Below are 12,569 nucleotides of genomic sequence, written 5' to 3'. Positions count from 1 at the left end.
AATTCTTGGGATTTCACTAAAACCCCCCCAAAATTCCCATGCCGAGCCTTAAAAATTTCCAGAAAGCGTGAAAAATAACAACAGCTAGAAATCAAATCTTCAGATTGTTTTGTATAGCCAAAAATATCCCAACTTAAATCCAGCCCCCCCGTGCCAAATTTTCCCACCCCTCAAAATTCCCGGAATCGAAAATCGAATCAAACCCAAAAATAATTCTTCGATCATCCCAATCGCTTGAAATCCAGAGTTAACCCCCTGCTCCCTAAAGATATCACTTTTGTTCCTGAAAACTGAGGAGGAGGCCCGGGGGAGGAGGTGGGATTAAGAGTTAAGGTCTCTATAAAATCTACAACAGAAAAGTAAGGGTCTCTCCTCCACAGAGGCTGCAGAGGCTACCCGCCAGGTATTCCAAACAAAAAATATATAAGTGTGCGATGGACAGTGGGAAGAGACACCCGCCAGTTTTTATCCTTAACCAGTTCATTCTCTTGCCATGATTATATTGATATTGTTCCTGTGTAGTTATGCTCACATGAATAAGCAGGATGCAATAAATTCAGCCAAGAAGCATGGCCTAGGGAAGGGGGGGGGGGTGCTTATGAAATATTTTTTTCAGGCATTTAACATGTTGTACCCAAGCTAAAACTATATCACATTCTCTCATGTTAAGAATATGATCAAAACGCCCATCAGAAAAAGAACACCACCAGAATTAGACATTCTCAAACTTCCTTTTTTTATTTTTATAATTACATTAACTCCTAGCTTATTTCTACCAGAAGTTTTTTAGACTTCTTTTTAATATGCAATATATTGCATAAAGTATATTTCTGTACTAGATAGAAATATCTAATTTAAGTAGCTATCATGACATGAAACCATACAGGGAATTATGACCATCATAGCTACAATAGCTTATTTATAATTTATCTGCCATATATAAGTGCAGCTTTTAATGTGAGTCTGAGTGACACTAGCCCACAGAAATCTTCAATCTCAAGCCAGTAAATTATGCTTAATGCACACCAATTCTTTACACCTGACGGGAAAATTAACATCTCTTGCAGCATTAATGATGACAAAGTTTCATCATGACTTCAGTAAATTATTTTGAAGAATTCATCTAAATCTCCTACAGTTCTTATCTTCACCTCACAAGACAATGTCTCCATAGAAAATAGTTGGTCTGTGAACAAGATATCAAAGGCAGCAAAAGGTATAATTGTCACAAATGAATTCACTTTGATCACAGATGCAGAGATGTGTTATTGTTAAGTTGTTAGACTGCTTTTAGACTGACTCAGATACAATTTGTGCAGTTCTAAATAACACCTTATAAAAAATATGTAAATATCAGCAATGAACATATATTTACAATACTATGAGGTAAGAATAAAAAATATTATCATGCAGCTCCCAGTAAATACTATTATCTTGAGAAGAAAGAAGATGCAGTAAAGTTTATTTATTTGCTTGTTTTGTTGTGATTTCTGACCTTCCCTTATGTGAAATAAATGTGATTCATTCTTCTTGTACTAAAGAACAGACTATAGCAACAAGCAAAACAAGCATTTGTCTTCATTTGTCAACTATGGTTTTGAGGCAAATATAACCTGATAGCTGTGGCCAGGAGGTTTTGTTACTGTCTCCATGGCAACATCCACAAACCCTCCTTCTTTAAGTTTTTCTATATACAGCTCCGGACACCAGTTGGGTCCATATTTTAAAAATCCTTTACGTGTGCTTGTCAGTAATGCATCATAAAAAAGTCCAGTCAACATGATTCCTCCTGGTTTTAAGATCCTCTTCATCTCTGAAATGCCTTGTTCAAGACTTGGCCAAAAATAATAGCAATTTGTGTGGAACACACTGTTAAACAAGTCATCTTCATAAGGAAGTTCCATAGCGCTGCCCAAACGGATTTCTAGTTTCCCTCTTTCTATCGCTTCTTTAAAACGCCTCTGTGCGCTCTCAACCTGAAATTTTTTTTCAAGGCAAAATAAACATAATCAAAACATTATAAACTCAAGCACTCGACATTATCAGGCAGGGAATGATCCAAAATAACTTACGAAACCTTGCAAAATGAATACTCTAAAGGACAACAACAACATTACTACAACAACAATGTATTTATTTAATAAACTATAACGTTTACAAATTATAATTGTAAACGTTAGAGTTAAAGAAAAAAGTAATTATTAAAGTAATTATTACTTTATGCCATGCAAATAGCTATAAATGCTAATCTTGGCAGGAAAAAAACTTTAAATTATGGAAAAAAAAGGAAGAGAAAAGAAATACAAATAACAATACAGAAAGAAACACCTTACATAAATACAACATGTATTACCCATAAAGAGTTAGTCTCCCTTGCAGCCGTTTTTAGTGTCGTCGTGCAATGTTCCTCAAGGAGGGTTGCGTGACGACGGCTGTGAGGGAGATCAATAAAGAGTCTGTGGTTGAATAAAAAAAATGCAATTAAAAAATAATGTCAGCTAATAAAATAGAAAAAGAAACGTTTCCCTTTAAGTGATATCACAAGTTTAAGAGGGCTGCCTGGATGGAGTTTACTATTTTGTTACTGTGATTGGGCCATTCTAGATATTATAATTGAGTCTTCAAAAAAAATAAGCAAAACTACTAAAGTAAGGTCACAGGATGATGAATTTGCCATTAACAGGCAGAAGGAGCCTTTTGTGATCTCAGCTTGTACTTTTGAAGTCATGAGGTCTTATACTTTTTTAGTTTGTTATGTTTACTGTTACAGGAAGTTTTTTACGGTATATAAGCTGTTATTAACAGCTATAATTTTAGTGTTGGCTGATATACTGACACCCCATCCGGGGAGGGGTATCTGAATATAGATGGGTCTAGGTGGGCTGCCGGCAGACAGAGGGGCAAAGGAACAGACAGATGGACGGATGGACAGAAGGATGGACCGAAAATTAGTTGACAGAAAGAAGTGGTTATTAAAAGACGCTCATCACAGTACTATGACCGAATTGTAAACGTTTACAAAGCTGAATAAAATGATAGTAACTGCAATCTTATGATCGAGTGACTAAGGTTAATAACAACCAATTACAAATACAGACTTAGTTTTGCAATGTGAAACAGCGAAATGACAGTTTTGTCTTAAATATATGGAATATGAGTACTGCTATTAAACAGTAAATAAAATTTACAAATAAAAAATATCCAGCTGGGTGCTCTCCAATATCTTCCAAAAACGGTGGAACATAGCTCTGCCCTGCACTGTTATGTTGTAGTATTTTTTAAATTTTAATTCGTCATGTTTATTTAGATAGTTCTAAATATTTTAATTACAATTGAGGGCCACTAGTTCATCAGTTTATTCTGTCATGTGCTACTCTCATTAAATAAAAACAGAAACCGAATAACAAGAATTGTATTTATATGTTTTCAAGCAGCAAATGCCTTACTTAAAGGAGCTAAAACAGAAAGCCAAATTGGCCAGAAATGGCCCAAAATGCACCCTGGGGCCTTAAAAATTCTAAAATCCAACCCCTAACTTGGCACTGCGTGCAAAATTAGATGGCGGCTTTGCCGCCATCTTTAGTCCCTGCTATTGATACATTTGTCCCAGCTACTTCAAATATTAACAAAAACCCTGAGATCTAATGCAGCTAACACCATTAACTATTTCAGAAGCAGCTTATGCGAACTTAATAAACACAAAACTAATACTTTATTATATACATTGTACATATCTTTATGTCCAAAGAGTAGATGGAGAGGGGGATAACCCTAATCTTGTACCCAGATCTCTTGTACCCAGATCTCTTATAACCATCTCTCTTCTCCCCAGTTCCCCCTCAATAAACAGTTCACTTGAATTCAATACTTACTATTTGCTCAGAAATGTCAATGCCAAACACTTTACCAGAGGAGTGCTCCACTTTTTCCAGAGCAGCATTTAACCCAATACCAGGGCCAAACCCAATTTCAAGAACTTTGTGATCAGGCTGGATGTTCAAATGCTTTACAGTTTCATTTTCCAAACTTGCATTTCCCTTTCCAAGAATAATCTGCAAGTCAGAAACACAATGATTTAAAGCCTGTACTTTTCAATTAAAAAATGATATTTGCCACTTCTGTACAGTCATCATGGCAAATTAATGGTCGACCTTGTTAGGGTAAATTCCAACAAGCGACATGGCCTTTAGGCAGGGCTCTAAGACAGCAGAAATTGCGACAAACAACACAAAGATTGCTTGAAACTGTGACAGCGACATAGCTTCCTCCTCAATATACGAAACGACAGGTCTTGAAACTCAGACTAGGGAAGTTCACTTTCAATTTTCCACATCCGTTAACAGTTGGCATGTTAACCCACATACAAAATAATGTACTCAGATAATAACCCTTTACAATACTCTATGGGACAAAGCCTTGCATAATATAGCATTCAAACATTTCTTTTCTACAATTCCTAACGTGATGCGAAGTTGTAGGTTCAAGAGATTAAACTAAAACCTCATCTGAGAAATAATGTCAATGAACATTTTTCATGAAAATGCATCTGAACAAGATCATTAACTACCTTGGTTACTATTAAATTGTTTAAAGTGACAAAATACTCGGATTAAAATTTGCACACCATGATGAAGATCATCAAATGCACATCAGGACTTCTGAAGAAGGGTTATTTATTTTATTCCTTATGGAATACGTGATCAGGTGCAATTTATGATCATTTGTGAGAAATCACACAATCGCATAAAATCAGAAGCCCTGATCCATCACGATACAACGCTAGATGGAGACATAATAGAGAGACTCAGAATTACGTTTTTTACAGTAAATGGTAGCCTCCCCGCAGACGTCCTTTGGGGTTCGTATGTCATGCATTCATAAACGAACCCCAAAGGACATCTGCGGGGAGGCTAAGTAAATGGCAGATTCTTAGTTGACTATATCTCAGATTAGGAAATGAACAGCTAAAACTGTCTGATATACATCTCTCAAACCATATCATGAACCACAGTCTAAAGCTTCTTTTAATGCTTAAACTAAATGATTCAGCACCATCCTTGTAAAAGTACATCATAGTACCTTCTACAAAAGACAAGGAAATTACTGTAGTTAATGTTTGATCTTCAATGTAACGATTATAATTACAGCTTTAAATTCTGCTTGTAACAATTTTTTTAGATATATTTCCTGGGGGGTACTCTTGGGAATTTTTGGTGGGGGGTGTGCCGCCCAGTTCCTCATATCCTGACCCGATTTCAGACCACAAAATGTACTTTTCCACACCCGTTTTCAGACTAGACCTCTAAAATCCATACCCGTTTTCAGACCTGCCTTTAGGCAGAAATTATGTTGTCATTACTTGGCCGTTAAAGCGCAAACAAATTATTCAAATCCATTTTGAATTGGCATGTATTTCTCTTTCTTTCTTACTCATTTGGAAATGAAACACTAAATACGTTCACACACTCTGTAGTTCCCTCGAAAACCATACCTCAACCTCGTCCCCAGGCTGGGGCGGCACATACCTATATAGCTTATATAAGCGAGTACCCCTCACCCCCCACCCCCCCTCCCCTTCACGACCTGTGCCACTAATATAGTTTGTAAAGGAGCGGTCATTTCAAAAGCGAACACTTTTTTTGCATCGATTGAAAACTTTTTCCGCATCGATTGAATTCCATATCAATATAAGTTGAAACTGTTTCCTGTCATCTGTTGCTTGCGAAGCATGGCAAGGATGGACATAGATTGAAACTTGAAAAAGTTTAATTCAAGATTGAAAGCTATTTTATGCCAACAAAAATCACCAACAAATTATTACAGTTGTTACCTGAGTTGTGTCGTTAGCTCTCGCCAACTATTTTTTCAGTATTTTCACTCAGCAGTAAGCGTACAAATGTCTGTGATATCTCCAACTTTTTAGAGATCAAAACTTACCCTGACTATATGTCCCACGAGACCTTTAGGTTCTCGAAGATTTCTTGCAATCAAATCGATAACTCTAGCTTTCAGGTCGGTCATTTGCCAAATAAGGGTTACTACTACAACTAAAGCAACTACAAAGTACCACATTGCGCCAACTATAATCTCGCAAGTTGTACTGACGACAACATCGACGGAATGGACGGGCATGTATGTCTCAAGACATTATTCGTAACGGTTACATGAAGTAGCGACCCAAATAAGCCAAATCAAAGCTCTACGAACGGGACGGTTTTGGGGGACGGGCGAACGGACGAGGTGGGGGCTGGCTCTACTATTAGAAAAGAAGTGAAAAATATCCCAAAGTGAAATCTAATGACAGAACTTGAAAAAAAGCAATTTAATTGTACGGCAATTTAAACAAAACATTGGCCAAACTTCTTTTAATAGATAAGTAAGTGCTAGTGTCTTTTCCATGATAAATATTCCTTTATAAGCTACGCTCATTGTGTACACTGCACTACTGTCCCGAGGGGGGGGGGGGTACTCCCATACATTACCTACACGGGTATGTGCCGCCCAAAGGGGTCGTGATTTTGAAGCTCCTGGTTTAGGACGGGGTATCCATTTCAGACGCGGTTTCTAGAACGGGGTTTAATATTTCGAACGTACGAAAACTCTCCACTTTTGTAAGCAGCCATTTGAAAGCATTCAAGGACAGATTGCTTTTAAATATACGGTTCAGTGCGTTAACAAGCAAACCGTTGTACTCTTGTTGCACCCTAGAACGGAGTATAAAAAATTGGCCCATTTCTAGAACGGGGTGTTAGTTTTAGGCCTGGGGGGGGCACTTTAGAAATTTCTGGGTGGGGATGTGCCGCTGGGACCCTGGAACCCTTGACCTATACCAGAGCTAGTTTAGCTGAATTTTGCTACCCTATACTAGAGTAAACTCCCAAAATCCCCCTATCCTAGAGTAGCTGTTTCCCCAGTCTAGGTAAAATCTTCAACCAACTGATCAGTTTCCTGAAAAATGATACCCTATTCTAGACCCAAACGTTCTGATTTATATACCCTATCCTAGAGTAAACTGCTTGAAAACCATACCCTTCACAGCGGCACATACCCATATAGCCCATATATGGCAGTACCCCCCCCGGGGTTTTAGGGCGAATTCGAGAACGGGGTATAAAAAATTGGCCTATTTCTCGAATGGGGTATCAATTTTAGGGGAAATTTTCTCTAGAACGGGGTGCCAATTTGGAGTCCCGGGCGGCACATACCCACCCAAAAAATACCCAAGTGCCCCCCCCGGGACTACTGTACTGTTTCACTTATTAGGTTTGCGTATTTTTCCTTTTAATTAAGTTTGTTTCCTTTACGAATTTAGTTTTTTTAATGAATATTATTTTCAGCCCGCTGTGAAAATAGAAAATAGTTTTGAATAGTTAAATGTACACGTATTTGTAAATCTCCACTGTGTACATGTTTTTTTAAACACACATATGCTGTTGTAAATAACACCTTTTACAAATTTTGTAAATACCTACACATTATAACACTATGAGGTGACAGTTCTCAGTTCCTAGGTCGAACCTTTCTCCACAGACTTGTGAAAGATACATGTTGTGGTGGAGTTTTTATAATTTGTTTGTTTTGCTGAGTTTTCAGCCCTGAATTTTCGTATGTAAAATAAATGCGATTCTTCTGATTCGATCAAAACCAACTTCTGTGATCTATGGTTTTGAGGCAAATATAACCTGATAGCTGTGGCCAGAAGGTTTTGTTACTGTCTCCATGGAAACATCCACAAACCCTCCTTCCTTAAGTTTTTCTATATACAGCTCTGGACGCCAGTTAGGTCCATATTTAAAAAATCCTTTACTTGAAAATGACTTTAGTCTGTCATGAACAAGCCCAGTCAACATGATTCCTCCTGGTTTTAAGACCCTCTTCATCTCTGAAATGCCTTGATCAAGACTTGGCCAAAAATAATAGCAATTTGTGTGGAACACACTGTTAAAAAAGTTTTCAGTAAAAGGAAGTTCCATAGCACTGCCCAAATGGATTTCTAGTTTCTGCCTTTCTATTGCCTCTTTAAAATGCATTTGTGCATGATCAACCTGAAAGAAAAAGGCAAAATATGAACAGAATGAAAACATTATAAACTCTGACATCTATGTTATTAGACGATGAATGATCAATAACTAAAGCACCTGTAAAAATGACCAAAGCTTAATTTAAGTTTTCAAAGACAAAGACAATAATAAAAATTTATGGTACAGCATGCAGTTTTCAATTTACCCAATTAAAATTCAATTAAACAACAAGTCTGAGACAGAAGCAACATTAAAATCATAACAGTGAAGAAATGTAAAGCTAAAAAAAACAAAAACTAGTACCTCACATGACAAGAGGCAGTTTCTGAGGGTCAGGAGAATTCAAACAATTTTAGATTTTTTAACAGTCACATTTTTGAAAAAAAAGAATCTGTTGGTCCATTTGAACAGACACGATTTCTTAGTACTGTATTTTTGTGTAGAGTAAATTTTTTCGGGAAAAAATGTTTGTGATAATATTTATTTGAGGGAACTTATTTTTGTGGATTGCTGGAAAAAATTGCCACAATTAGAACCCGCAAAAATTTAATGCCACATGGTAAATTAACCTATGGTTAATTAGTAACATCTGCAAAGCAGCATCAATTCCTTGTTCTGGGCCCCAAACAGACTCGACGAAGAGGGCGACATAGGGGTTTACGGTATTGGGGTATTGAGTTTTTTTTCAAGCAGTATTTCAGTAATTTGGATTTTAATGTGCGGTATTGCAGTATCATCCAGCCCTAAGGTACCGGTATGTGGTTTTTTATCCTTCTGGCTAACAGTATTCAGTAAAAGAAGATCCTTCACGGTATTCCGGTACTGTTCATTTGGCCTCTCCCGTCTAATGTAGGTCAATATTATTTGGAAGACTTGAGACTTAAAGGTAAATGAATACACAATTTCTGACAGTTACTATATGATGAAATTGGTATGACATCCAATGACCTGGCTTTTCGATCGTTGTACCGATCAATTTGAGATCTTCTCACGTTTTCTTGCGAAGGCGGAAGTAGATTTCTAGTGTATACATGCTTGAGATAAAAAAACACGCGAGATGGATAACAACGTTAAGTAAGCGTCACCGATCATTGAAATGCAGTATCGGTATTTCGTCCATTTTCAACATGGTATTTCTGTATTTGCCACTTTTTCGTATGGTATTGCGGTATAGGGTACCCCCAATGTCCCCCTCAACGAATTACCAAAAGAGCATTTCGAATTTCCTTTAATCTTGATTGGGAAATCCACAATGGCTCTTTTAACAGTCCAATCATGGTACACAGTTGAGAACCCATAACAAGGATTTTGGCGCTGTTTCACAGACAGACTAAACTCGAGTTAAGTATTGTCTGTGATGTAGGCTATTAAGTTCGAGTAGCCTCACTGTAATACTTACTATTAGCTCAGAGATGTCAATACCATACACTTTACCAGAACAATGCTCCAGGTTTTTCAGAGCAGCATTTAACCCAGCACCAGGACCAAACCCAACTTCAAGAACTTTGTCATCACGCTGGATATTCAAATGCTTTACAATTTCATGTTTTAAACCTGTATTCCTCTTCTCAAGAATAACCTGCAAGTTGTTTACACAACGACAAAGACTGTAATTCTTCAATTTATATTAAGGAAATAAAATCATATTTTCCACTTCTGTAAAAAAAAAAATGCCTTCATGAGAGTTTGGTACAATGCCGTTAGTCCATTACCGAGTTGCCATGAACCTCTGTTTCAAAGCAAGGCTAAGTGCAAAGTCTTATGCAAATAAGACTTACATTTTTCACAAGAAAGGTTCTCACTTAGGGTGCGTTCCATTGGGAAATCTGAATTTAGATTTTAAAATCCGGATTTCGGATTTACAATTGAACGCGAAATCCAAAAAAGGGATTTCAACGTTAAGATATCTGTTTTTGGGTTCCCTTTTTACCGTTTGATTGGGAAAACTGAAAATGGATTTGAAAAACTGTCCTTAAGAACAGCTGTCTTGTACGCACACACATAATTAACAAAAAGAAGACCCCTGTTCACAAGAATGGTTTTACAAATCCTTTTTCGGATTTCCCAATCAAATGAAAGAATTAGGAAATCCATAAAATGTGGATTTTCTTAATTGAAATCCACCCTGAGGACGGATTTCTCAGAGGTGAAATTTGTTTTCAGATCTTGCGTTTGAATGTAAAATGCAAAATCCGGATTTCCCAATCGAACCCAACCTTCACCTCATTTATTCTTGAAAGTGAAATTTTTTGGAACTAGGAATTAAAATGGTCTAATACATATGTGCACACCTACATAAAACTTCTTTACCTGGTTAAAAAGTCCTCATTCAACTTTCTACATCTATTAATTACTGGCAATGTTAACCCAGATTCAAAAATTATGTGTCTGAATAATATGAACCTTTACAATAATATGGGGGACAAATTAGTATAGGTAATAGCATGATTTGTAGTGATATTTGGCATAAATACCACGAGTGATATTTCAAAACTGTTACACGAAATTTCACGAGCCGTTAGGCGAGTGAAATTTGAGACAATTTTGAAATATCACGAGTGGTATTTATGCCAAATATCACATGCAACTCATGCTATTAATTGTTTATACTACTAGCCGCAAAAAGTTTGTAATTTTCACATGTGGGTATTTCAAATTAAGCTGAAATACAACTGCTCTAAGCCAATCAAATTGCAGAAATTTCTCATGTAGTAGTATAAAAGCCTTAACAGCATACAACCATTTCTAGTGTACAGGGTTTCTAATATGATGCGAAAGTGCGGGTTCACTCATTTAAATGGCATCTCTGATTACATAATCCTTAAGAAACGGTACAAATAATAGAAATGCATCTGAAGATTAAAGATATACATGTAAATAGACTTTATAATATAGCAGAAATATAGGTGAGTTATATTGGTCACATTCTATCCAACATTTTGAGAAACCACAATTTTGTGAGTGAAATTTGATTTAAACAGAAACAAACCTATTTTAAAATTACTGAAGGGAAAATTTCGGATGATAAATTTAATATTGCATAATATTGAAAAAAGGCCTCACGTGATAAGCTTAGTTTACATGTCCAGAGATTTTCTTTCCTTTTGTTAGCGTAAATAATCTCTATTATCTTTTAACAGTACTGATGGTTAAGTCTTAGCTTGATCTCAATCCTTTTGCTAAGCTGCATGAACAAAGCTTTTTAAGTTGTTGTAAAAAATTTTTGGTGAGTTAAGTCAGGTTAGAACCTGTAAGTATGGTCCTGTTCTCAGAATTTTTACTCAGCAGTACAATTTTCTGCGAATATTTTCATTATAAGGAACTTTTAAGAGAAACTTACCCTGATGAAATGTCCCCCAAGACCTTTAGGTTCCCGAAGATTTCTCGCAATCAAATCGACAACTCTACTTTTCAGGGAAGCCATTTTCCAAAAGACATCTGAACACTTCATGTAAGCTCTACTAAATGAGAGCTTCGCTGTCTTTCTCTTGTTGAACATATTCGTCCGCGAGGAAAGAAGTGAAAAAACCTCGAGTAAATTCTAATGACAGAGGGAAATACAAGCCAAAATTCATGATACAAAACAGAAACACAAGCCTAAACACAACTGAGCCAGCCCAAGCCGATGACCCACGAACCCATACCCCCATCTAAAATACATGTTTGATGTGTGGCACGTGGCACGTGGCACGTGCACGCACTCGTTCAGTCATTTCACTCCAAATTAGATAAATTTTGTAAACAAACCCTAGAAAGAATGTTCAGCTCTAGCTAGTTAATCGGCCTATTGAAAACACAACCAATGTTTATTTTTTTATATTCTTTGGTTAATTTACAATGCAATGAATTACTTTAATTCGCGTTGTCTTCAAAAGTAACTATATCCACATTATGGGTGGCTCCTCCCACTGGTATGCATGCTTTAGAGGGCTGAAGCCACGCGCGGGGACCCGCGGAAACCACGCACTTTCCTCAGAGCCACGCCCGGCGAGTGAAAAAATTAAAATTATGCTCTCGGTCTACTGTGATTCAAAAGAAAAATAAGAGACTGCTCGCAGTCTAGCAAGTCCGGCTCTGGCACCCAGGGTAAATGGTGCCGGGCTTCATAAATCCTACACCAACAGATAGACAATTTAAAATTGTCCAAAGTCCCCTTTGAAATATTCTTATTTGTACGAAATAACGGTATCAAGCAGAAAATAAAAGTAGATGTAACTGGTTCTTGTCATGTCAGTCTTAAAGAGGACTAAAAGTTGAAAGGTGTACAACTAGCGGCTGAGCGAGGCCCATTTCCGTGGTGAAGGAGGCGAAGAAAAGCCGCCACCGCCAAGATGAGGGGGACACTTGTTTATTGCTCAATGTCCCAAGATAGCGAGCCAGTCAGATTGTCAAAAGATTGCTTAAAACACCAAGTTTGCCAGGTTTCAAACTTTAATGCGCAACAACTCCCAACAACACGCAACACAACATGCAACAGGGTGTGCAAACGTACGCAGAGACGTAACATCCAACAATTTTGCGTCAATTTGCACGGGGCTTCCGTCCCCC

The 12,569-nt window shown here is 37.2% G+C and overlaps 1 protein-coding gene across 3 annotated transcripts; it reads right to left on the bottom strand.

Moving 5' to 3' along the window:
- Window positions 1–712: 712 nt before the first annotated feature.
- Window positions 713–11,615, bottom strand: LOC140924971 (demethylmenaquinone methyltransferase-like). Of its 3 annotated transcripts, XM_073374937.1 has the most exons (4): window positions 11,362–11,615; window positions 9,421–9,600; window positions 3,873–4,052; window positions 713–1,976 (listed from the first exon to the last, which is right to left on the bottom strand). In XM_073374937.1, the coding sequence occupies exons 1-4, from the start codon at window positions 11,518–11,520 to the stop codon at window positions 1,590–1,592; spliced, it is 906 nt and encodes a 301-aa protein (XP_073231038.1). In that variant the 5' UTR covers window positions 11,521–11,615; the 3' UTR covers window positions 713–1,589. The 3 variants fall into 3 exon arrangements, with proteins under 3 accessions (XP_073231038.1, XP_073231039.1, XP_073231040.1); XM_073374938.1 differs by lacking the exons at window positions 9,421–9,600; window positions 11,362–11,615 and adding an exon at window positions 5,938–6,155; XM_073374939.1 differs by lacking the exons at window positions 713–1,976; window positions 3,873–4,052 and adding an exon at window positions 7,350–8,045 and having other exon boundaries at window positions 11,362–11,602.
- Between the last annotated feature and the right edge of the window lie 954 nt (window positions 11,616–12,569).

This window comes from Porites lutea, chromosome 14, assembly GCF_958299795.1.
Source record: "Porites lutea chromosome 14, jaPorLute2.1, whole genome shotgun sequence".
Classification (NCBI taxonomy): Eukaryota; Metazoa; Cnidaria; class Anthozoa; order Scleractinia; family Poritidae; genus Porites; species Porites lutea.
The sequence above is the reverse complement of the archived record's forward strand: the minus strand, read 5'-3'. Positions and strand labels throughout refer to the sequence as shown.

Bases quoted from the DNA above. Each gene is read 5' to 3' on its own strand.
- LOC140924971 (XM_073374937.1), bottom strand. From the start codon at position 11,520: ATGTTCAACAAGAGAAAGACAGCGAAGCTCTCATTTAGTAGAGCTTAC. The intron at 4,053-9,420 runs GTAAGTATTACA...TCTGACTTGCAG, and splicing joins TTGACATCTCTGAGCTAATA to ATTATTCTTGGAAAGGGAAA. The intron at 1,977-3,872 runs GTAAGTATTGAA...AAAAAATTTCAG, and splicing joins TTGACATTTCTGAGCAAATA to GTTGAGAGCGCACAGAGGCG.